Source organism: Phascolarctos cinereus, unplaced genomic scaffold (genome assembly GCF_003287225.1).
Source record: "Phascolarctos cinereus isolate Bilbo 61053 unplaced genomic scaffold, phaCin_HiC Scaffold_4;HRSCAF=312, whole genome shotgun sequence".
NCBI classification, from domain to species: Eukaryota; Metazoa; Chordata; class Mammalia; order Diprotodontia; family Phascolarctidae; genus Phascolarctos; species Phascolarctos cinereus.
In genome coordinates, this window is record NW_027555847.1 from 712,610,019 (window position 1) to 712,636,670 (window position 26,652).

At 45.2% G+C, this 26,652-nt stretch overlaps 1 protein-coding gene across 1 annotated transcript in view; it reads left to right on the forward strand.

Annotated features, from left to right (window-relative positions):
- SGSM1 (small G protein signaling modulator 1) overlaps positions 1-26,652 on the forward strand; it is a 115,790-nt gene that overhangs the window by 68,856 nt on the left and 20,282 nt on the right. Inside the window, 10 exon segments of the mRNA XM_078154392.1 lie at positions 966-1,033; positions 3,822-3,985; positions 4,189-4,318; positions 9,372-9,510; positions 12,914-12,978; positions 15,574-15,719; positions 18,074-18,202; positions 19,795-19,977; positions 20,940-21,011; positions 21,576-22,160. Coding sequence (XP_078010518.1) covers positions 966-1,033; positions 3,822-3,985; positions 4,189-4,318; positions 9,372-9,510; positions 12,914-12,978; positions 15,574-15,719; positions 18,074-18,202; positions 19,795-19,977; positions 20,940-21,011; positions 21,576-22,160 — 1,681 coding nt within the window.

Here is a 26,652-nt window from a genome sequence, read left to right on the forward strand (position 1 = left end):
TATATAGAAATATATAAGCATGTTTATATATAAAGACATATGTATGTATGAATATGGATGCTTGTATGCATGTAAGACATGTGTATAGAGAAACACACATATGCATATATAAAGATGTGTATGCATGTATATGTAGACACATATACACATGTTTATATATAAAGACCATGTGTGTATGTATATGGATACTTATATGCCTGTAAGACACATGTGTATAGAAAGATACATATATGCATGTACCTAAAGATGTGTGTGTATTTATATAGACATATATGCATGTGTATATAGACGCATGTATCATGTTTATATATAAAGATACATGTGTGTATAGAGATACATGTATGCATATATATAAAGACACATGTATATATATATAGATACATATGCATATATAAAGACATGTATATAGAGACACATATATGCATGTTTATTATATATATACATATGTAAAGACATATATGTGTATACATATATACACAAAGAGAGAGAGAGATGGACACATACATAGTTCTTGTTGGGGATACAAATACAAGGAAGACAATTTCTGTAGTTTAGTGGGTAAAGACTGGGCAAGTCACTTCACCCTGTTTGCCTCAGTTTCCTCATCTGTCAAATGGGCTAGAGAAGGAAATGGCCAGCCACTTCCAGTATCTTTGCCAAGAAAACCCCAGATGGGGCCATGAAGAGTCAGACGCAGCTGAAATGACTGAACAGCAAGGGAAGGAGGAGGTAGCCAGGATGTGTCGCACAGCCTTGATTCCTGGCAAAATAAGCCTCACCTATCAGAGGTCTGACATCCCCAGGGCAGGTCCAGGGTTCTAGTGGGAGACAGATAAGGGTGACGGATGATGGGCCTGAGGGCAGATGCCACTCTCCAAGTTCCTTTCTGTTTGTGGGGAGGGAGGGGACTTGGGAAAATCCATAATGGGCTGACCTTTCTGACCCAGGCCCTCCTTCTCTTTCAGTGTGTACTGGGACTATGCCATGACCATCCGCCTGGAGGAGATTGTCTATCTGCACTGCCATCAGCAGGGTAAGGACTGCCTGGAGGAGGTGGCCCTGGGGGCTGGGGGTCGGATCTCCCCGGCCTGTGTCGATTCCCTGTCCAGAGACCCCAGGCTGCCTAGCTGAGTATTGTGGCCAGACCCTTTCTAGGATGATAAGATCCTGGATCTGAGCTTGAAACGTCCCAGGACCCCTTATTTTGTAGAGGAGGACTTGTTCAAGATCACCCAGCAAAGCTAAAATTTTAACCCAGGCCCTCCATATCCACTGTGCCACACTGCCTCAACATGTCTCAATAACGATGACAATGACAACAGCTGGTACTTGTATTGGGCTTTAAAATTTACAAAGTGATACACACAGACACACACACACACACACACATACACATATATGATCTCAGTGGGTCCTCACAACCCAAAGAACGGTGCTATGATTATCCCCATTTTACAGATGAGAAAACCAAAGATGATAGCTGAAGGGACTTGTCCAAGGTCCCAGAGCTAGTAAGTGTCTGAGGAAGGATTTGAACTCAGGTTCACTTAAAACAGTCTCATCTCTTCAGAGTGGCACAGCTCTGAGTGATGAATGCCCATGAACAGGTCCTCACTTGAGTGTATTCATTTAGTCAGCATTTATTAATTCCTGCTTGTGACCCTGGGGAGTCACCTAAATTCCCTGGGCCTCAGGGCTTGGCCTCCATGGCCTCTGAGGTCCCTGCCAGCTCCAGATCTGTGGTCCTGTGACTCTCCAGTGCTTCCTCCTGTGACACGCCCTCTTCTAAATCAGATGATTCTGAGCCCCTTGCTTCAAGCCTTGGTCTCGGCCTGCTGGATGTTCTTCTGGGCCCTGAGTCCATAATCCTGGGAGAAACAAGCCATAGAAACTCACAACCAAGAGTCAAGTGATCAACAAATACAAGCAATTATTAAGCACCTACTGGACACCAGGCCCCGTGCTGGATTCTGGGCGTACTAAGACTGGCATGATACAGTTCCTGCCCTCAAGAAGCTGACATTCTATTGGGGTGGACAGCATAGGAATGTATTTAAAAAAACATAAGCTAAATGCAAGAGGTTAAACAGGCTGGAAATGTAAATAGACAAGAATAAATCCGTGGGCGATGGGTTCACCAGTGGCCCCACTGAAGGAAGACAGAACTGTTCAAGGACATCTCTGACTTTCTAAGGTTGATATCCAGCAGAAGCTGAGCTCTCTGCGTGAAGGGATTCTTTGTTGTTTTCTTTTCTGTTTTGGTCTCCCTAGCACTTAGCAGAGTCTGTGGTATGTCGTTGGAAGGAAACAGACATTTATTAAGCACTTTTAATAATGAGCACATTTTGGGGCCAGCTAGGTGGCACACTGGCCCTGGAATCAGGAGGACCTGAGTTCAAATCCAGCCTCAGATACTTGACGCTTACTAGCTGTGTGACCCTGGGCAAGTCACTTAACCCCATTGCCCTAGCCAACAAAAAAATAATGAGTACATTTCTAATAACAACAAGATTTCGTGCTTGCCATGTGCCAGGCACCGTGTTATATACACTTTAAAAATACCTCATTTGGTGCTCACAACAACCCTAAGGAGGGGGCGGTATTTTTATTACCGTTTTACAGTTGAAGAGTGACTTGCCCAGGGTCACACAGCTAGTAAGTGTCTGAGGCTAAATTTGAACTCAGATCTTCCCAACTCCAGGTCTAGCTCTCTATCCACTGAGCCATCTAGCTGCCTCTGATACCTACTAGATGTTTAATAGATGCTTGTCGGTGAAATGAATCGAATCATAGGATCATAGATTCAGAGCTGGAATTGGACTTTGAGGTCTTTGAGTCCAACCTCCATCATTTCACAGAGGAGGAAACTGAGGCACAGACTATTTTAAGAGAATCAATCAGTTGCTCCTACAAAACTACCCATTGGGGGAATCCTGTGAGAGGCAGGATTCTGGACTGGATAGATGCTGGTTATGACTCCATGGCACATTTCTTCTTTTCCTACATGGTATTAAGGCGTGACAAGGTGGCATGGTAGCCAACTAGATAGTGTAGTGAATAGAGCTTGGTATCAGAAAGTTGCTGTTCATTTATTTCAGTCGTGTCTGACTCTCCAAGACCCCACTTGTAGTTTTCTCAGCAAAGATACTAGGGTGGTTTGCCTGTCCTTCTCTGGCTGATTTTACAGATGAGGAAACTGAGGCAGACAGGGTGAAGTGACTTGCCTAGGGTAACACAGCTAGTAAGTGTCTGAGGTCAAATTTGAACTTGGATCTTCCTAACTCTAGAACTGTTACTCTGTGTACTATGGCGCCACCTAGTGCTTGGTATCAGGAAGGCCTGAGTTCAATTCCTGTCTCAGATACTAGATGTATGACCCTGGGCAAGTCACTTCACCTCCAGGCCTCCATTTCTTCATTGTTAGAATGAGGAACTTGACTGGACAGTTTCTAAAATCTACAATCCTCAATCCATTCTAGATGTCTGTTAATTGGTACCTTCACAGGTATACGCTGTCTCTCCCTCATTGAATGTAAGCTACTTGAGAGTCAGGATGATTTGACTTTTTCTCTTTATGTTGCTGCCACCCAGCAGAGTACCGTAAACAGTACTAGGCACTTAATTAGTGTTTGTTGATTGACACATTGATTGGGTGAGGGGGCCAAGCCTGGGATCTGATCTGGAGAAGGCTCTTTGGATGGATTGGCCCAGGAGGCATCTGTGCTTAAAGGGGTGTGGGGATGGGAGGGGAGAGCCCTCTTGTAACCAGCCCAGTGGGTGATTTCTGCCCCATGTCTTGTCTGGCTTTGTGTCGTCAATAGTAGACAGTGGTGGGACGGTGGTGTTAGTGAGCCAGGATGGGATTCAGAGGCCTCCGTTCCGGTTTCCCAAGGGGGGTCATCTGCTACAGTTTCTCTCGTGCCTGGAGAATGGACTGCTACCCCATGGCCAGCTGGATCCACCGCTGTGGTCCCAGCGAGGAAAGGTAAGAAGCCCCTGGCCTCTGGGGAGGTGCTTTGGCCCCAGCCACAGGAGCAGGGGAGGGAGAGAGGAGGAGAGGAGATTGGGAGCCCAGGGTATTTGATGCTGTTCCCTCCTTCCCGGCCTGTGTTGGGGCCCTGGAGTGGTGTGGCTAAGGAGTAAGGAGTCAGGGGTTCAGTATATTGGGTTGGGAACCTCTTCTTTTAGGGCAAAGTGTTTCCGAAGCTCCGAAAGCGGAGCCCTCAAGGCTCCTCAGAATCTGCATCCGACAAGGAAGATGATGAAGCCACAGATTACGTCTTCAGAATCATCTACCCCGGCATGCAGTCAGAGTTTGGTAAGACCATTTGTGTCCCCCTGGGCTCCTGCTACTGACCGGATGGCGTCGGGGCACCCAGCCAGGGTGGTGGTTTGAAAGGCAGCCGGTGCTGTGGGGGAAGGAGAGCTGAGCTAGGTTCCCTGGCTTTGAGTCTGGGCTGAGCCACCAGCTCGGTGACCTTGGCAAATCAATGAACCTCTCTGGTCTTGGTCCCCCTTAAGATCACAGAATCAAAAAGTCACATGTGGAGCTGCAAAGTACCCTCAGGGCCATCTAGTCTAACCTCTTCATTTTACAGAGTGAGAAACTGAGTCCCAGAGAGCTTTACAGGGTTACATGGGTTGTTGAGATTCAAACCAAGGTCCCAGGATTCCAAGATAAATGTGACTTCTCATTATAAAATACAGCCATCATCCAAGTACATTGTAATATATCACTGAGATGAAAATTCACTGTCAGTGATGAATGTTATTTTTAAATATTTCATTGCTTTAGCCTTAGCCTGTTATAATAGCACAATTGGCTGTTCATGCTAATGGCTCAGATTTCTATGGCATTTTATTATTTCAAAAGCAGACGCTTAAGAAATCTCATGAGCTGAGGACATTTTTACGGTCTCTCAGTGGCATAGAAGCCTCTGAGTTGTATCTCCTGGAACTAAAGTTGCTTTCAGACGCCTCATTGTGGTGTGGCTGACCCAAGCACTGTTGCTCTCCAAGGGTACATGAGGGAAGTACAAATTCTTCTACATCCTGCGAAGCTCAGAGCTCAAGTCTTCTGGTCTGAGCCCAGTGGATGGACTGGTCCATGTGTCTAACATCTGGGAGGTCATTGCAGCCATAATCTCCTACTCCTTGGGCAGTGGTCATCTCCCCTGCTACTATTGAGTGGGGCGGGGGAGTGGGGGGTGGAGAGGGTCTAAAAGCATCAAGGAGATGAATGATCAGCTCAGTATTTCCCTATGTGTGAGGCTTTCTAGGGGCAGCTAGGTAGCACAGTGGATAGAACACTAGGCTTAGAATAAGGAAGGCTCATTTTCCTGAGTTCAAATCCGACCTCAGATGCTTACTACCTGTGTGACCCTGGGCAAGTCACTTCACCCTCTTTACCTCAATTTCCCCATCTGTAAAATGAGCCAGAGAAGGAAATGGCAAACCACTCTAGTATCTTTGCCAAGAAAACCCAAAATGGGGTCATGAAGAGTTGGACGTGGCTGAAACACCTGAACAGCAAGGCTGTTGAGAAAAAACAGTTTTACCTGCTTGCCTGAGGTCCCTACATTCAATAGAAGCTTTCTCTCTGTTCACTTAAATTCTATACGTACTCATCTTGAGTTTAGAAAACAGAATATCCTAAATAATAATTCTAGTTCTTTGTGGTAAATAGCTGGGACTAGGCTGGAATTGTGGGAGAGAGGAAATAATGCTGAATTTGGAAGGAGAAGACCTGGGTTCAGATCCTGGCTTGCCCATGGCCAAGTCACTTTATGAGCCTCAGTTTCCTGTCTGGTAAAATGAAGGGGTTGGACCAGATGACCTCTGAAGGTTCCTTCTGGCTCTAGACCTAGATTCCTATCATAATCCATTTAATTAAGTTACCATTGTAGAGGCCAGAGGGGATGGCATCACCCTGCCCAAGCCTGTCATGGTAATCTCTGCCCGGACTACCGCCAGGGCAGTGCCATGGAATGGTGTCAGACATATAATACTAGGTGAGTAATGTGGTATATAGTAGAAAAAGCTGTGGATTTAGATTTGGATGATCTGAGTTTGAATGTAAACTCTACCACCAGCGTGACTTTGGACAAGTCACTTCCTTCTCTGAGTCTCAGCTTCCTCATCTTCAAAATGAAGGAGTTGACCTAGATTACCTCTAAGGGATTAAATTTTGGATCTCATGAAACCATCGTCCACTATAAAATTATGCCCAGTTAGAAGGTCACTGATTTAGAGCCAGAAGGAAGGGGCTTCAGAGGCTGTCCCGTCTAGATTCCTCCAGCTGTTCAAGGCAGAGAAGAGTTACAATTTAGTAGAATCTAGACTTGGAGATGTCTTCTTGTCTTCCTTCCCCGGAGCCTTTACCTTACCCATTTGTCTCTTTTTCCCTTTAAAACTGTGACTCAAGTTCCCACAGAGTACTCCCATCCGCCTCCCCCTGCCTCTTCAAGATCAGCATGGATGGTGTTCCCGGCGGGCCGGACCATGGTTGAGATGGCTGTGGGGCAGTTGTCCACTCAAGCTGGAGGGGCTGCTGTTCCTACCGTGCCGGACGCAGACTCGTTCCCCCCCAGTAATGTTCTGGTTTCCCCTTCAGCTACCATCTTGGTGCTTATTAACCTCAGCCATGTTGTCATTTGAATTCCATTCCTGAGCAAGGTGGACTATGGGATGGAGTGATGTCATGTGGCCAGCTGGTCCCTTATCTGGGTCATAGGGTCATAGATTTGGAGTTGGAAGGGACCTTAGAAGCCATCTATTCCAAACACTGTTTTTTATAAGGAGGAAATCAAGGCATAGAAAGTCAACTGACTTACCCAAGGACACTTGCCTGGTAGAGTAGAGGATGCACCTAACCGTGAATCAGAAGCCCCAGGGTTCTAGTCCCTACTTTACCATTCACCACTGTGTGAGTTTAGTTGAGTCTCTTCCTCTCTCTGGGCCTCAGTTTCCTCATCTGTAAAACGAAAGCATTGAATGGGATGACCATTCATGGCCCTTCCAGCTCTAACATCATGTGGTCTCTGATTGTTTAGACTTTGTACAGTTCAGAGTAGCTTCCTATGATCTGAGGTTATCTGACCTCACAGACAGCAGGGTAGAATCCTCAGCAAGGATTGACTTTGCTTTTGGAAACTTTTGGTCAGGTATCCCTTTGTCCTTTTTATCTGGGACCCTACAGAAGACCTCCCCTCCACGATCAGAGATTGTGGTGTCCGTGCCAGGAGTATCCATTCAAATGAGATCATAGCATAGTGAGTGGTCGCAAAATGCTTGTTTCCCTTTCCCCCTTCCATGCCAATGGAACACCTTGGGGAGATGGAAAGACCATTTCCCCCCTTTCCCCACTACTCTCCTGCTCAAGTCTCTGAGGAACTCAGTGTCACATCGTCTCCGAGTTGGAAAGAGTTCATTGGCCTGAACAAAACAGGGACCTTAGAATCACCTCCGACATGCCCAAGGAGAGATCATCTAATCATTGCTTGATGACATTCAATGAGGAGGAACTCACTGCCTCTGGAGATGTACTGTTACATCTTGCCCACTCTAGTACTTAAGAAGTTTGTCAGCCAGTCAGTCAATAAACATTTGTTAAGCACCTAATACGTTCCAGGCAGTGTACCAAGTACTGGGAATACAGGGAAAGCTGAAAGGCGGTACCTATTCTGTAGGAGCTCAGTCTAATTGGGAAGAGAACATCCAAATGGCGATGTACAGACAAGCTATAGATAGGATAAATGAGAGGTAATCAGCAGAGGGAAGGCATTAGAGAAGAGCGGAACAGGCTTCTTGCTGAAGGTGGGACTTGAAGGAAGCCTGAAGGTGGAAATGAGAAGAGAGAACATTCCAGGCATGGGGGAAAGCCAGGGGAAATGCCTGGAGCCAGGACAGCTAGGTGGTGCAGTGGAGAGTGCAGTCAGGAGGACCTGAGTTCAAATGTGGCCTCAGATACTTACTACTTTTGTGACTCTGGGCAAGTCAGTGAATCTCAATTGCCAGAATGAAAGAAAGAAAGAAAGAAAGAAAGAAAGAAAGAAAGAAAGAAAGAAAGAAAGAAAGAAAGAAAAAGAAAGAAAGAAAGAAAGAAAGAAAGAAAGAAAGAAAGAAAGAAAGAAGGAAGGAAAGAAGGAAAGAAGGAAAGAAGGAAAGGAAGGAAAGAAGGAAAGGAAGGAAAGAAGGAAAGGAAGGAAGGAAGGAAGGAAGGAAGGAAGGAAGGAAGGGAAAGAAAGAAAGAGAAAGAAAAGAAAAGAAGAAAAGAAAAGAAAATGCCTGAAACTGAGAGCCACAGGCTCTTATTCAAGGAACAAAAGAGACCAATATCACTGGGCTGAAGAGTACAGCCCCATGGTGAGTGGTCTGAGGGAAAGGTAGGGAGGGGCCAGGGCTCTGAACACCAGAGTTTATATTTTGTCATGAAGGTGATAGGGAACCACTGGATTTTATCAAGCATTGAGGGGCATGGGGTGACATGGTCAGACCTTCGCTTTAGGAGAATCACTTTGGCAGCTGGCTACCACTGTAACCAATCAATCAGCAGGCATCTGTTAAGTGCCTACTGTGTGCCAGGTACTAAGGGTACAAGTCCAAAGAGTAAAACAATCCCTCCTCTCAGTGAGCTTACATTCTAATGGGGAAAATGATAAAGCTCCACCCCATGGGATGAAGCAGAATCAGTCCATGCCCTCTTCTAGAAGATGGCTCTTCACATACTTGCAGACCACCATCGTGTACCAGCCCATCCCCTCACACCCCCAACTCTCTTCTTATCTAGGCGAAGCAGCCGTAGTTCCATCTAACAATCCTCGTGACAAAGACTCCAGGCCCTTCTTTGCCTTCCATTTGCTTTCCTCTGGACACTCTAGGATTGTCCTTCTCAATGTCCTTCGTAGGCTGTGGCACCCAGAAGAGAACACAGCAGTCCCTTGAGTGGTCTCAGGGTTGGACCTTCCCTCCTTTCATAGGCAGCCTGGCCACGGGTTGGGGTAAATGACAACATGGCGCTCTTGCTTGAGGTTCTGTTCCTTGGCCTCTTGGTGGCTTACTCTTGGTTCCCTGGTTCTCTGGCTTCTGTCTCTCACCCTTTGCCCGACTTTCTCTGTGGTAGCCATCGGGGGCTTCACTTTCAGCTGGCCCGCCGGGAGTACTTCGTCTCCTCGGGATCTCTTGGGTATCTTTCATCAGATCATGCGCTAGCGCTCCAGGGTCCTGGGCTGAATCTCATTTATGGGCGCCCTGATGTTCCAACTCAAGATTCTGGTTCTTCCTTACCTCTGCTACTGGGGAGCTGCTTGCTTGGGATCAAGGGCTCTGGGCCTGCCTTAATGGGGGCTTCCCACCTCTCTTCCTTTCCTCAGTGCCTCCGGACTTGATTGATACCTCCGTGAGCAGCCTGCCTTCCATGTGGCAGCCCAGCCCTCGGAAGTCATCCTGTTCGTCCTGCTCCCAGAGAGGCTCCACAGAGAGCGGAGCATCCAGTGGATGTAATCACGAGAGGTACAGGATGTCCTAGGGAGGGGTGGGTGGAGGGTGGGCGCTGGGGGGTAAGGGAGATAGACTGCAGTGAGCCAAGACTGATTGGTGCCTTCTAAGTACCTCTAGCTGTTTCAGGCATAACGAATGATATAAGGCAAGCTCATACCTTACAACAACAAACAACAACAACAACAACAACAATAATAATAATAATAATGACAGCTAGCTTTAATATATATGTATGTACATATACACACACACACACACATATATATACTTAATATTTCATATAGTGATTTAGTATTTTCAAAGCATTTTATGTATCTGATCTCATTTGATGTTCACAACAACCCTAGAGGGTAGGTGATATTATTATCCCCATTTTACAGATGAGGAAACTGAGGCTGGGAGGTGAAGTGATTTGCCCAGGGTCATATAACTCAGAAAGGTCTGAGGCAAGATTTGAACTCAGGTCTTCCTGACTCCAAGTTCAGACCTCTCTCCCCTATATCTGCTTACACCCTTCTAAACCATAAGTTCCATGAGGGCAAGGAATATGCTTAGATACTTCCTAACAACATAACGCTGGATAAGTCACTTGATTTTTGTCCACCTAAATTCCCATACCTGTAAAATGGGGTTAATAATGTCACCTACCTCCCAGGCTGGTTGTGAGCATTGAATGAGATAATATTTGTAAAGTGCTTTCAAATCTTTTTTTTAAATTTTTTTTAATTTTTAGGCAATTGGGGTTAAGTGACTTGCCCAGGGTCACACAGCTAGAAAGTGTTAAGTGTTTGGTCTGAGGCTGGCTTTGAACTCAGGTCCTGACTTCAGGGCCAGTGCTCTATCCACTGTGCCACCTAGCTGCCCCTAAGTGCTTTCAAATCTTAAAGCACTAGATAATGCATTATTGTTACTATTGTCATTGCTGGTAATAAATTGTATACAGCCCCTGGTGAGGAGCACAGGTCTTCATACAACAGTAGGTGCTTAATAAATGTTGAATGCTATTGTTTAAATATCTGAGGACATAGCAGGGCTGGGAGATGTCATTTTTCCTTCCGAGCAGATGGGCTCTGTCATTGACTTTCTAGATGTTTCCAGAATGGTCCCTGTGTCCAGAATGGGACACTCTCCACCCAGAAGGTTAATTAAGTCCCAGTTTCTGGGAGGCTGTGCCTTACTCTCATCCCGTGGAAAATGCCAAGTTTACCTTTTATAGAGGAATTAGAAGGCAAAAATGCAAAGCCTTCCACCTGAGTTCAAGAAATGGACCTCACAGGTATAGGATAGAGGTGGTGTGGGTGGACAGGAGTTTGCCTGAAAGATCCCTGGTGGGTTTAGAGACTTCGTATTCAATATGACTCACTGGTATGATATCATTCAATCAGTAAATGTTTGTTAAGCACCTACTGTGTGCCAGGCACTATGCTAAGTGCTGGAGGTACAGAAAGAAGCAAAAGACAGTCCCTGCCCTCAAGGAGCTTACAGTCTAATGGGGAAGATAACATGCAAACAAATATATACAAAGCAAGCTATAGACAGGGTAAGTAGGAAATAATGAACAGAAGAAAGGCACTGGAATTAAGAGGGTGTGGGGAAGGCTTCCTGTAGGAGGTGGGATTTTAGTTGGGACCTAAAGGAAACCTGGGGAGTCAGGAGGTGGAACTGAGGGTGGAGAGTATTTCAGGCCTGGGGAGGACAGCCAGAGAGAATGCCCGTAGCGGAGCAGTGGAGAGATGGCCGCAAAGAAAACTACGCCAGTCTTGGGCTGCGCTGAGAGGCATATCTTCCTGGAATGGGGACATAATAGTCCTACTGTGCTCTGCCCTGGTCAGACCAAATGTGGAGTGTTTCATTCAGCTCTGGGCTCTTCAGGTTAGGAAGGACACTGAGAAGCTGAAAAGTATCCTGGGAGGGCAATCAGGATGGTGAAGGGCTTCAGTCCAGTCCATATAAAGATCAGCTGAAGGACTTGGGGTGATTAGCCGGGAGAAGACTAGGCTCAGGTCAGACATGATGGCTCTCTTTGAAGTGCTTGAAAGGCTGTGCTTTTGAAGAGCAAATAGATTTGTTCAGCCTGCTTTTTTCTTTCTTTCTTTCTGGGCACAGTGAGTGAAATGAAGGGAAAGAAGGAAGGAAGAGACAGAGAGAAAGGAGGAAGGAAAAGAGGAAGGAGGGCAGGGAAGGGAGGAAGTAAGAAGAAGGAAGGGAGGGAAGGAAGGAAGGGAGGGAGGGGAAGAAGAAAGGAAAAAGAGAAGGAGGGAAGGAAGAAAAGAAAGAAGGAATGGAGGGAAGGAATGAAGAAAAGGAAGAAAAGGAAAGACAAAAGGAAAGAAGGAAAAAGAAAAGGAAGGGAGCGAGGAAGGAAAGGAGGGAAGGAGGGAAGAAAAGAGAGAAGGAAGGAAAAGACAAGAATTTTTTAAGCATTTATTCCTTCTTAGAAGTATCCAAGAGGCAAATTTAAACTTGTATAAGGAAAAATTTCCTATAATTAAAGGTTCCCACTCCCTGGAGGTCTTTGAGCAGAGGCTAGATACTCACATGTTGGGGATGTATACAGGATATTTTTTGGATGTCTCTGAAGTGACCTCCAGCTCTGAGACCCTGTGATTCTGGGAGCCCAGCCTAGCCATCAGCTAATGCCATGTCCCAGTCTACCCTGATAGAGACACATGGGTAGAGTAGAAGAGCCCAGTGCCTTCTGTCTCTGATTTAATTGGGAGATAGAGATGAGTCTGAGAGCTCCAGATTGGCATTCTTGCCAGAAGGCTGCTGGAATGCTGGGGCACAAAGGCCTGTCTTGGAGAAGTCACCTGAGTAGCCAGGGAGGTCCACTAGAAGGTCAATCTAGTGGGCAGAACTGCAGAAGGTTGGGTACTACCTGGGGATTCCCTTGGTGACTAACCCAGTGCAAACCTCTAAAGCACAACATCCCAGACAAATCTGAAACAATTTTATAATTTCGTAACTATAGATTATATTGTACATTATAACATATTAGATACAAAACAGTTATATTACATATCTATGTATTGTGTTATATAATATGATATATTAATATATCGTTATACATCATATAATTTCATAATTTTAATGATGAATAGTGCTTAGGGGTCTTAGGATCATCGTCCATCCTGGAGCCAAGTGACAGTAGAGTGTTGAGGCCAGGGTGCCCGTCACATTCCTTCCCGAGCCACAAAAGTCCAGAAGCATTTGGTCCTTTTGGATATCCTGGCTTTTTCCCTGGCCTGGCCCCCATCTCCACGACTAGATCTGTTGCATTCTCCCTGGGTCTGCTGAGCCTTCAGCCTCTGGGAGGGCAGGGGAGGGGTGCTCTGCAGTCACACCCCAGATGACAGATCCTCTGGTCTATTGTGTCTGTTCTAATCTCAGCTCCTTTGTCTTCCTTCTCCTCCAGGGCTCCTCTGAAACTCCTCTGTGACAACATGAAGCATCAGATCCTCTCCAGAGCCTTCTATGGTTGTATGTAGCCGAGCTCCCCTTCTTGGACCCAATGCGGGGGGAGAGGGAGGTGGTCTTGGCAGATGGTCATTCGATGCCCACTGGGCACCAGCACCTGGTAATAGATGCTGTGGAATGTGCTATATGCAAGGCAACACAGTATAGTGGCTAGACTTCTGGGCCTGGAGTCAGGAAGAACTGGGTTCAAATCCTATGTCTCTCACACACACACACACACACACACACACACACACACACACAGAGCTATGTGACCCTAGATAAGTCACTTAACCTCTGTGGACCTTCGTATCCTCATCTGTAAAATGAGGGGATTGGACAAGATGGCCTGTGAGATCCTTTCCAGCTATAATAACAATAATAATAACAATAACATTTATGTAGCACTTTAAGGTTTGCAAAGCACTTTACGTATTATAACATTTGATCTATAAAGTGAGGGCTGTGGTCCTGTTGGCCTGTGAGGTCCCTTCTGACCCTAGAACTGTTATTCTATGAATCTCAGTTTTTTTTTCCCTCTTTGAGCCTCAGTTTCTTTTCTTTTTCTTTTTTTGGTGAGATAAACAGGGTTAAGTGACTTGCCCAGGGTCACACAGCTAGTGAGTGTTAGGTTTCTGAGGCCAGATTTGAACTCAGGTCCTCCTGACTGAAGGGCCAGTGTTCTATCCACTGTGCTACCTAGTTGCCCGAGCCTCAGTTTCTTTATCTGTAAAATGGAGTAGTTAGACCAGAGAGCCTGTGAGGTCCCTTCCAGGTCCTGATCTAAGATCCCAGGAGATGTAATCCTCCACCAGGAGGTGTTAGCAGCCTCAGTGTAGACTTGGGGACTTTAACCTTTGTGGCCCTCTAGTGATGATATTTCCATTGTTTGGAGATGACCCTGGGTTTTGAAGGCTGGGCCAGTGCAGCTTCTGATAGATCCTGCCAAGCTCAGAAGCTTTAGGAAAGGACTTTGCAATAAACTTGAATGTAATAATGTAAGAAATAACATTCGAAAACAGATTTCAGTAGATAAATGCTGACAGGAAGCAAAGAAAGCCATGGGCTGGCAGTCAGGAGGCCTGGCTTCCAATGAGAGTTCAGCCTTGATGACCTGTGTTCTGATGGACTGGTCCAATAGAACTGTCATCGCTATTATTTATCTTCACTATTTATCTGGAATTCTAATGACTTGGAAGTTGAAATAACCTAGTTTGGGGAGTTTGGGGTCTTTTTTTCCCACTGTGTTTTTATGAGAAACAAACGATGATGATAATAATAGCTAACATTTATATAGCACTGACCACGTATCAGGGACTGTGCTAAGTGCTTAAATAATAATAATAATTATTATTATTTGTTATTATCTTATTTGATTCTCACAACAACTCTGGGAGGTAGATGCTATTGTTATCCCCATTTTACAGTGAAGGAGACTGAGGCAAACAGGGTAAGTGACTTGCCCACATCGCATAGGTAGTGTCTGAAGCAGGATTTGAACTTAGGTCCTTCTGACTCTAAGTCCAGCGCACTCTATCTAGTTAAACCCTTTTCCCCATTTTTCAGAGTAAGAAACTGAGGCCCAGAGAGGTGAAGGATCACAAAATCCCAAAGGTTGAGAGCTGGGAATGGATCTAGTCCAGCCTCCCTACTTTAACATGAGGGAACTAAGGTCCGTAGAGGTCAAGGGTCTTGCTCAAAGTCACAAGGCTATTTTGTTCATATGAGAGCTAGAACACTCAGAAGTCTCTGTCCATGTCTGGAAGTGTGGAAATTCCAGTGAGGTGGCGATCTGGAGAAGGTGAGAAAGGAGCTGGGGACATGGTTCTTACCAAGCCACGGGATGATGCACTTGCTGGGGGTTGTTCTCACCTTCAGCTCCCAGGAGGGTTAGTTAAGACCCCTCCTTCCATCTGGCAGCCGGCCCGTGAGGCCTCCATGCATCAGCGATCTGGTGTGGTGTGTACGCACGCGCGGATACCCCCCTCCACACACACACACATACCTGGCTCATCCCAGAATGAGGAGGTATTTTTCACGAGTTGTGTTGGCCAAATAATTCATCGTCCTGGGATCAATATGATGAGGGGAAGATCCACTTTAGAACTTAGCTAGACAGGAGGAACATTCACTTTGTGGGGGGGACTGTAGCAATGGAAAGAGCCCTGCCTCTGAGGCTGGAGGACCTGGTTCAAATCTCCTCTCTGGGGCTTGTTCCCTGAATGACCTTGGACAAGTCTCATATACATACCCACCCACTTGACATACACAAATACACACACAGGGCTCAGCACCCAGTGGCCCCAAAGGCCACCACAGGTCCTTGAATGACAGGCAAGCCTTCTGTCACTGGGCCCTGACTCAGCTTGTGCTCTTGCTTCAACCCCTACACACACACACACACACACACACACACACACACACACACACACACACACACGCACGTGCACGCGTCTATCAGTGAGCTCGCTAGTAACATAGAGCCAGGCCTCTGCACTCAGGGTAAATGCCAGCCAAGTACATTTGCAAGCCTGAGATGGAGGCAGCCCTCATGGTGTCTCCAGGGTGCTGACCAGGTGACTGGTTTTTTAGCCTCTGCTCCATTCTCTACTCTCCCAGGGCTGGCCTATTGTAGACATTTGTCCACTGTGAGGACCCACCTATCAGCCTTGGTCAACCACCTGATCGTGTCCCCCGACCTGCCTTGCGATGCTGGCCACGGCCTGACCATGGGCATCTGGGAGCAGTACCTGAAGGACAGCACGGTATGGCTGGACACCTGTCCAGTTCTCCTGTTCTCTTTTTTCTGGCTTGGCTGCATCTCAGGCCAACTGCTAGACCCCAGGGCTATGACCTGGCCACACTGTAACCTAGAGCTGCAAAGGTTGCTGAGCCCAGGCTGAGGAAGACCTCAGAAAGGCAGTAAAAGGCCAGCGGCCCCAGGAGTGAGATCCTTTCTCCTGTGATTGGGCTCATCCAGAACAAGTTAGTGTTTAGAGACTTTGAGCCATAGAATCATGGAGTTAGAACTGGCAGGGACCTTAGAGGCCAGTGAGTACAAATTCTGCATTTTGCAGAGGAGGAAACTGAGGCACGGAGAGGATAAATGATTTGCCCAGGGTTATACTGCTAGTGACAGCTGATTTAAGATGGGAATCTATCTCTGCCCTCCTTTATCTGATTTACAGAGCTAGATTATAGACTTGGGGAAGGGGGTGGGAAGGGAACATTCCTCAGGGTAGGACCTTAGAGGGATGGTAAACAGATTGCGACTGAGAAAAATAAGCTTTGGGTTTAAATTTTTAATTTTTTAAAAAATTTCTTTTATTTTTCAATTAACAGACATTTATTTTTTTAATGTATGTAATGTTTAAAAAGTTCAATTTAGTTTCTGAGTAATTAATCATTTTATTAATAATGCTAGCATTTTATTAGTAAAGGGATCAGTGACATTCTCGAATGCCGGAGACTCCTCGTGGTGGTGGGCTTACAGTTTATATGCTCTTGGAAGTGTGGGTCTTCCTGAGGGTGACAATCAATTCTGATTACTTAACAATTAATGAGAAAATGAGTAATATAATGAGAAGTGGGCTTATTCCAATGAGGGTCTTGAGGTATGTGACTTGGACCACCCAAGTCTTGGTCAAAGAGACTTACCAATTTCCATATCACCTGTCTGACAAAAGGGAGAATCCACATTTTCCCAGTTTCTGAGTAAACACAATGAGCAGGAATCCATCCATTAGTCTAAACCTAGAATTTCTTTACTGTCTTTGATTAGATCTTAGCCATCCTGACTGGGTAAGTCTCGGCTCAAGATTTCCCACACTGGTTGATTTCTGGATGAGGAAGTAGAAAAGGGGAAAAACCTTGGTCCCAATTCAATAACTAGTAATTAATATATGAAAGAAATAATCATTTCTCTCATTTATTTTTTATTTCTTCTACCTCAACTCTAGTTCAAAAAGGGAAAAACAAAACCCTTGTAACAAATATGTGTAATCAAGCAAATATTCCCACGTTGGCCATATCTAAAAAATGCGTGTCTCATTCTGCAGCCTGAGTCCATCAACTGTCTGTCAGGAGGAAGGTGGCATGCTTCTGATAGGGCCTCTAAAATCATGGTTGGTCATTGTATTGATCCAAGCTCTTAAGTCTTTCAGTCTGTCTTTACGATGTTGTTGTTGCTACAGAAATTGTTCTCCTGGTTCTGCTCACTTCACTCTGCATCAGTTCATAAAAGTCTTCTCAAGTTCCTCTGAACTGCCCATTTCATTAATTCTGATAGCACAGTAATATTCCATTACATCCATATCCCATCCAGTAGTCATGTGGATTATTTGTACCTAACCTGTGGTAGAGCCTTCCAAGCTCGTATTGGTCTGATTAGCCACAGTCAGGCACACTGTACCTTGACTCCTTTTCTAGAATAAAGGGCAAGAATCATCCCAGAACTTGTTCAGGCATTCCCCAGTGGAGGGCACCCCCTTATGTTCCAGTTCTTGCCACCACATGGAAAGCTGCTATAAATATTCTCCTCCATATAAATCCTGTTCTTCATTTTTTGATCTCTTGGTGATGTTGAAGTAGTATCAATGGGTCAGTGGGCTTACATACACAGTTAGTGACTTTTTGGTCACAATTGAAAGAGTATTCTTTGAAGTAAAAACTCTGATCATCAGAATGATCAACCATGACTTCTAAGGACTAATGCTGAAGCTTGCTGTCTATTTCCTAACAGAGAGGTGATGAGCCCAGGGTGCTGACTGAGGCTAAAGTTTTTCACTAAATCAAATGTGTGGATTAATTTTACTCGGATATACTTATTCATTACAAGGATTGTATTTTTACATTTTTATTTCAGGGGATGGGATTTAGAGAGAACAAAGAAGATAATTTTTTTTTAAAAAGCTCCTTGAAGCATCTATGTAACTGCAATGCTTTTAGTCCTGGGCTGGCAGCTGGGCCACCCTTGGGTTACCTGGCATTGATGTGAAAAGTCAACGATGCTCCTAGCTGATTGGTATTCTTCAGCGGTGTGCCCCAGTGGCTGAGCCTTCTTCCTTAGGCTTGGGACTATGCTGTTAGTGGCTCCCAGTGACTCCCTCTCTTCCTACAGAGTTACGAAGAACAGGAGCTGCTGCGTCTGATCTACTTTGGGGGGATTCAGCATGAGATTCGCAAGGACGTGTGGCCCTTCCTGCTGGGCCATTACCAGTTCGGGATGACAGAAGCTGAGAGGAAGGAGGTGGGTCTGGCTTGGTCTAAGGAGCTGGTGTGGGATTTCCCTTTTGCACATTAGTAGGATCTAATTGGCCCTCTGTGCCCCATCTGAGGCAGAGAAAGCCACCTCTACTTGAAGAGAGTAGAAGAGAGAGTTTGTCACTGCAGCGTGTATGAAAGAAGAGGCACAGAGTCCGGGTCTAAACAGTAATAGCAACAACTCCCCATTTCTTTTCTTTTTCTTTTTTTTGGGGGGCAATTGGGGTTAAGTGACTTGCCCAGGGTCACACAGCTAGTAAGTGTCAAGTGTTTGGTCTGAGGCCAGATTTGAACTCAGGTCCTCCTTCCTGACTGCAGGGCTGATATTCTATCCACTGCACCACCTAGCTGCCCCTAACAACTCCCGTTTCTGTAACAGTTTGAGGTTTGCAAACTGCTTTCCTCCCAATAACCCTCTCAGGTAGGCAGTACAAATGTTACTGCATTTTTACTGCTGGGTAGACTGAAGCTTTAAGAAATGAAGCGATTTTTCTGTGATTGGTCATAGGATCATGGATTTAAGAGACCTTAGAGGCCATCAGATCTAATCCCCTTATTTTACAGATAAGGAAATTGAGGCACAGAAAAGTTAAGGGACTTGCCCAAGGTCACACAGCTAGTAGGTGTCTGAGATGGGGATTTGAATCTAGGACTTCCTGACCCCAAATTTAGTACTCGCTCCATTGCATCATCTAGCTGCCTCCTCCAGGTTTCCTGACTCCAGTCCTCTATCTACTGTAACAACATACGTTTCTGTACGTTCATCAGTTCCCTAGGTTTAAGATGAGCTAGCACCCCAAAGTAAGTCCTTGAAATGGAGAAACCAAAGTGATAGGATTTGATGATTGATAGATTAATAGGGGATTTGAGCCAAGTCTAAAGGAAGCCAGAGAAGCTAGGAATCAGGAGGAGAGTGCTCCTGGCATGGGGTACAGTCAGTGCAAAGACATGGCAGTGGGAGATAAGCATATAGCACTTTAGCTTGATTATGGAGCAGGAGAGCTGAGAGTCAAACCCAGGTCCTCCAGTCTTCATTTCTCCAATGCATCTCATCTCAAAGTCCTCACGGGAAGAAGTGAGATTGGAACCAGCAGGGTGCTCTGGGGGAAAGAAACTGGATTTGGAGTTGGAGGCCCTAGGTTTGAATCCTGGCTCTGTGTATGTGACCTTAGGCAAGTCACTTAACTTTTTTGGGCCTCCATTTCTTCCTCTATGAAATGAGGGGTTTGGACTAGTTCATCTCTGACATCTTTTCCAGTCCTGAAGCTATGGTCCTATGACTTGCTGACAATTTAAAAACAAAATAGCTAAAGATTGTACCCTTACCTCCCCCCCCCCCCGAAGGCTGAAAAGAATTTGGGAAAAAATTGGTGTGAAATTATTAGATGTTTTCAAAAGCAACCATTGTACCAGCTTGGACCTGGGGAGGAAGAGGAAGGGAACTGGTATTACCCAGAGCCAAGCTGCAAGCTGGGAATGGTCGGGAGATTCCCCATTCAGTATGAGGCTGTCTGCTCATGGGAAGGGGCCACGTAGACTCAGGCTTCCTGGGCCTGGCTGTGTCTGTCTTGGTGACAGGTGGACGATCAGGTTCACGCCTGCTATGAGCAGACCATGGCAGAGTGGTTGGGCTGTGAGGCCATCGTCCGGCAGAGGGAGAAAGAGTCACACGCGGCAGCCCTCGCCAAGTGTTCCTCAGGCGCGAGCCTGGACAGCCACCTGCAGAGGATGATGCATAGGGATTCCACCATCAGCAATGAGGTGACTGCTTTGGGGATGAGAGCCCTGCCCTCCACGCTGGGAAAGGGAACCAGGCTGAGATAGATCAGGTGTAAGTGGAGGGGCAGATGCCAGCTGATCACAGACTCTCATTGTCTCATGGGACCTCAGACCATCTGGTCTAACCCACACCTGAGTAAGACTTGCCCAGAGAGCACCCCCAGGGGGTGGTCATTCCGCCATTACTTAAAGACCTTTGACACAGTCCATTCTACTTTGAGCCAGCTCTTGTGGTCAGGAATTTCTTTACATTGAGCCAATATTTGCCTGTTTGCATCTTCCCTCCCATTGTTCCTAGGACAATGGGACAGCCCTGCACATGCTGGGAGTCAGCTCTCATGTGCCCCTTAGGTCTTCTCTGGACTAAATGCCCCCAGTTCCTTCATTGTTTTCCATTCCCATCACCATCCCAGGCACCCACCTTTGAATGCTCTCAGCTTAGCCATGGCCTTCCTACACTGTGATAGCCAGAACTGAACATAGCCCTCCAGATGTGGTCTGACCAGGACAACAGGACTATCCATTCCCATGCTCCACTCGCCACTGGGGGAGGTGGAGCAGGGTTGAGCTGAGATTAATGTAATCTTAAGTCTTTCTTCATATTGAGATTGAAATACTCTAAAACCTCTGGCTTTCTTTCATACAAACTGTTGTAGAAATTAATTTTGTGGACCCATGCGGAGGACTTTACATTGATCTCTGGGTTGAGGTACCTCTGGCCTTAGTCTTGCCCTCTAATGACATCATACCAACACCACCAATCCCTTGAAACCCCAGCCCTTCAGACTGGAGTTCTTTCTACCCAATGGCCCTGTCAGTACCTTGGGAATTTGCCCAATCTTCTGGAGAGAGGGTGTCCAACCCAGATGAAAGGTACGGGGCTATGGAAGATAATGAAACTCCTGTTTGACTCCCTCTTCCCCCATTTCCCCCCTTCCTTTTAGTCTTCTCAGAGCTGCAGTTCAGGAAGACAAAATCACATCCGTCTGCCAAGCGACTCCAGTAACAGCACCCAGGTAGGCAATGATCACAGGATGGGAGGGGCTCAGAGGGACCTTGCAGATTACGTTATTCTGCCCCACTGGTCATTAGAGAGGAAGGAAATGAGACCCAGAGAAGGGAGTCCCTAGTTCAGAGTCTCCCAGGTAGCAATCCATCAACCAATAAGTATTTATCTATTAATTAATGGACTAAAACAAGCATTTTCAGAACAGTATAATAAAAAAGATGACTGCACACGAAACTGCAAATCTGTTGTGTACAACTTGCTATCCCTCTTAAATATGCAATAAAGTTATCATGTAAATTTCCCCCTCCTTGTTTTTTCTTCCTTCTCTCCAATAAGCATTTATTTAATTAAGTGCTTGAGAATCAAGATTTGAACTCACATCCAGCATATAGAATTTTGGGATTATAGATCTAGATCAGAACATCATGACTCAGAGGTATAACTTGTCAAAGGTCACAGAGTGAGACCCAGGTCTTCTGACTCAGATTTTCCACTGGGCCACACTTAGTGGCCGACCCGCCATCTTTGTCTGTCCTGGACCTGAACAATATATCCATTTCTTTTTCCTCAGGTGTTTGAGTCTGTGGATGAAACAGAGCAGGTGGAGGTAGACAGCAGGCAGGATGACATGAAGCAGGTCAAGGTCCCCAATGGGACGGTGGTTAATGGCACCTGCTCCCCCGACTCCGGCCATCCCTCCTCCCACAACTTCTCCTCAGGCCAGTCGGAGCACAGTCTCAGCACAGAAGACAGTGTCATGGAACCACTGAAAAACACCCCGCCAGTGGCAAGGCCTGACGGACCCAGTGCCCAGGATGGCCATGAGCCGGACACTGCCCAGCCTGGGGACAAAGCCCCAGCAGAGGAGCTGGCCATCCAGGACAGCCTGGAAGGGGACTTTCTCGCCAACGACAGCCTGGAAGAGTTCATGTCTGTGCCTGGGAGCCTGGACGTGGCCCTCCCAGAGAAGGACTCTTCGGTGGTGGAAAGCTGGGTGGGCAGTGAGGCAGAGAAGCAGAGCCTGCTGGAGAGTGAGGACACCCTGTCTGAGGAGCCCGAAATGGAAAGTCTCTACCCTCAGCTGGAATCACTGACCGTAGTGGACTCTACAGTCACCGAGGCCTCCCCAGTGTCTTCCAGCGGAGTGACGTACTCTGTAAGTATACAACTGGGGGTGTGGTTATTCCTCTGATAGCCAGTGGGGGGTCATCTTCAGAGGCTGTCTGGCCCAAAACCTTCCTTTGTTTTTTTTTTTATTTTAAACTTAATTACAAAAACTTAAATACAAAATAAGAAAAAAAAAGCATTGCCATGTGCACAGCAGAAAATAGGAAACGATTCAAAATACACAGCAATAAATTTCCATTTCAAGAAAGCCGATATAATAAATACTGCGTGTTGTGTTCTGAGCTGTCCATCTTTTCTTTGCTTTCTTGTAAGTTTTCTTTTGTTCTCTGCTGTGCACTTTTTACTTCGTTCTTTTTTCCCCCTCAGCCCCCTGAAGGCCCTAGTTAATTACATATACTTATGTATGTATATGTGTGTGTGTGTGTGTGTGTGTGTGTGTGTATATATATATATATACACACACACATACACATATATACATATATATATACACACACACACATATATACACACACATATACATATATATACCTATACATACACACATGCATATATACACATACACATATATACACTTGTACACACAAAGATATACATATATACATACACACATATACACATGCATTCTCTTATATAGCACAGAGATATACTTAGATATCTATACTCATCCTCATACATAGACACATAAATTCACATGCATCTATGTAAGACTGTGCTATACTTGTTTGCCCTGTGTTTCTCTGAGGGTGAATAACCTCTTCTTTCATAAAGCCTAAATCTTTCCATATTTTTCCAAGTCCACCAACTCGTTATTTCCTACACCACAACAATATTCCCACCTTATATTGTCTAGTTATTTTAAGTAGTCCAAAACAACATTGATGAATATGGCTGACTTGTAGTTTCCCTATTTTTCTCTTTTGATTAAATCTATTTTAGCCTTAACTTTGTTCAAGATCATGATTACTGCACCTGCTCCTTTTTCCCTAACAAATTCTACTCCTGCTCTTTATTTTATGTTTGTGTGTAGCTCCTATTTCCTATCCCTCCTGACTTCTCTACTTTACTTCTACCCACTGCCTTGCCCTCCTATTACTTAACCTACCCCCCCCAGGATCCCTCCCTTGTCCTCCCCTTCCATTTAATTAAACACCTTTCTATATCATCCATTATCCTAATCCCTCATCCTCTTGTCTAAAAGTCCCTCCCTTGTCCTCTCCTTCCTCCCTATCCCCTTGGCCCTTTTTCTGAAATTAGAAGACTTTTGTGCCCTTCTAGATACACACATACACACACACACACACACACACACACACACACACACACACACTTGCCTCTTAAGTCCATTCCCGATGAAACTAGGTTTCCATAACTACTAGCCATTCTCCCCCATCTAATTCCTTTATGTCAGTTATTCTTCTCACACCCCATTTGTATAAAATAATTTCTTTTTACCCTAAATGGTTTTACTTTTTAAAATCATGTCATACTCAGGTCTACCCTAGTCTTTCTTATGAACTACCCAACTACTAATAACAATCTTAGGCATACATTTTAGATTTCCTCATATTAAAGATAAGCAGTCTCTCCTTATTGAGTCCTTTGTAATTAGTCTTTGGTATGTACCTTATATTTCTCTTGGCTTCTGTATCTCAAATCTTCTATTAAGTTCAGATTTTTTTTTATAACAAAATCCTGAAAGTCTGACAATTCACCAAATATCCTTTTTTTTCCATTCAGGATTATCCTTAACTTTGCTGGATATGATATTTTCGGCCACAACCCCAGTTCTTTTGCTCTTCAATATGTAGTATTCCAAGACTTGTGGTCTTTTAGGGTCACCACTGCTAGGTCCTGTGTGATGGTAATTGTGGCACCTCCATATTTAAATTGTTTTTTTCTTGTTGCTTGTAATATTTCATCTGTAAGCTGGTAGTTTCAAAATTTGGCCATGATATTCCTGTACGTTTTCCTTTTAGGATCTTTTCCAGGTGGTATTCAGTATATTTTTTCTATTTCTGCTTTCCCCTCTTGTTCTAATGCTTTAGGACAATTTTTTAAAATTATTTCTTGTGTTATTGTATCAAGATTCTTTTTTTTATTATAGTTTTCAGGTAGTCCAATTGTTCTTATCTTTTCTCTTCTTGATCTGTTCTCCAGATCAGTTGTTTTTCTTATGAGATGTTTCACATTCTCTTCTATTTGCTCATTCTTTATATTTTTTATTATTATTATTTCTTAGTTTCTCATAACTTTGCTGGCTTCTCCTTGCCCAGTTCTAGTTTTCAAGGAGTCATTTTCTTCCTTGAGATTCTGGATCTGCTTTTCTAATTGGTTGACTTTCATAATCTTGTTTTTCTTGGATTGTTCTTATTTTTAAAAAAATTTCCCTCAATCTCTCTCATTTGATTTTTAAAGTCTTTTTAAAGTTCTTCTGTGAATTTTTTGGGAAGGTGACCATTTGACATTACTCTTCAGAGTAGGAGAGGCTTTCTTCAGTATCCTCCTCTGAAGACGAAACCCAGTCTTCTCTGTTCCCATAGTAACTTTCTATGGTTGGATTCTTTCTCCTTTGTTTCATCATTTTTTTTTTAAATTTGTGGAGGCTTAGTTTTTGTAATCACCTCTAGTCCTGGGGTGTGGGGGATGGTGCCTCTGGCCTCAGATCCTCCCCTCTGGCCTGGAACCAAAAACAAAACCTTCAGCCCCCCATAAGCACCCACAGCCAGCGGCATCCCCGCCCCTCTGCTTCTGCATTCATTGGGTGTGTGCTTTTTCCTTCTCACCCAGGGCCACATCTCTCCAGTACAGCTGGGTCTTCAAGCCAAACTCAATCTTCCCTGGCTCAGATACCCAACTCCCCTCCCTATACCGGAGGTGAAAGTTCCTGTGATTGGGGTAGAGGCTACCTCCCAATCTAGCTAGCCCCAGGGCTTGTGGCTTTTGGGTTCAGAGAAATTAGTCTGGAGGTGTTTACCCTTCACAGGGACCAAAATTCATCCTGGGACTTTTCTTCTGCCGTTGTGCCAGGAAAGTTCTGTCCCAAATCTTGTTTATTTTTTAACAGCTCTTTATTCACCCTGAGGTACTATTTTGTCTTGTTTGTGGGGGAAATCTGGAGAGCTTGGAATTTTCTGACCTACTCTGCCATCTTCGTAGAATTCTCTCCTTTCCCACCCTCATTTATACAAAGGAGGAAACTGAGGCCAGAGGGGTTAAGGGACTTTATTGGATCATATATTTAGAGTCCTAAAAGACCTCAGAGGCCATCTGTCCCAACACCCTCAGTTTTACAGATGAGGAAAGTGAGGCCCAGGAAGGTAAAGGCACTTGCCCAAGGTCATACTGGCAGAAAATGGATTTGAACCCAGGTCCTCTGACTCCAAGGTGCCCTTTCCAGGTACTGTACCATGGTGCCTCTAGAGCAGGGGTTCTTAACCTGGGGTCTGTGAACTTGGCTTTTAAGAAAATTTCAATAACTGTATTTCAATACAATTAGTTTCTTTTATAATCCTATGTATTTTATTTTAAACATCTAAAAACATGATTCTGAGAAGGGGTACCAGTATACCAAAGGGCTCCATGATACCCCTGCTGAAGAGCTGGAAGGGGCCTTCCAGGGCCTCTCTTCTAACTCCCTCATTTTATAGGTAGGGAAACTGAGGCCCAGATGAGTTAAGTGACATATCCAGAGTCACAATGATAATATCTAAGGTGAGATTTGAACCCAGGCCTTACTGATTCAAGCCTAGTTTCCTATCTACTATACCAAGGTTTCTTAAACTTTTTCTGCTCCAGACCCCTCTTCTGTTTGGGCAGCTTTCATTGGTGGCCTGTGGCCTGAGGGCATGCACAGTGCAAAGTGGGCATGCTTTGTGTTTAGAGCCAAGGCTGCAGTGAAGTTGCTGGTACACCATGGGCAGCACTGCCAGAAACACCGGGCATTCATTACACATTTGATTTTTAATTAATTTTTAGTCATTGCATTTTCAGAAACCTGGATTGCAACCCACAGTTTAAGAAGCTCTGCACTATACCACATTTCCTTGGTGTTCCTTCATGGCTTTGATGTTTCCACAGTCATGTCAATACGGGCCCTCTCTCCACCAGTGTAGATTGAAAGCCATCCACCCATTTTCATGCAGCATAATTCTGGTCCATGTCCTAGGATATAAGACCTCTAGAACTAGGATCCTACGTGGGTTCATGAGATCTAAGTTCTGGAGCTGTCTAGTTCACCCCTCCCCCTCATCTTACATATGGGGAAACCGAGGCCCTGGGAGGTGAGGCCCAGATCACCCAGATAATACATGGCAGAGTGGGGGATCTAAACTCAGGTCCTCCAAGTTAGTGTTGTTTCCAGGCCTCCAGAGGGCATCCACCCAGCACCCTGGAGGCCTCTCTTCAGGCGCTCTAGCCCTTGGATGGCACCAGAGCAGCGCTCAAGCTGTCCTAGACTCTCCGAACAAGGCCAGCCTGTTTTCTTTTTCTTGCACACACTGTCTTTGAAGCTGTTTTTG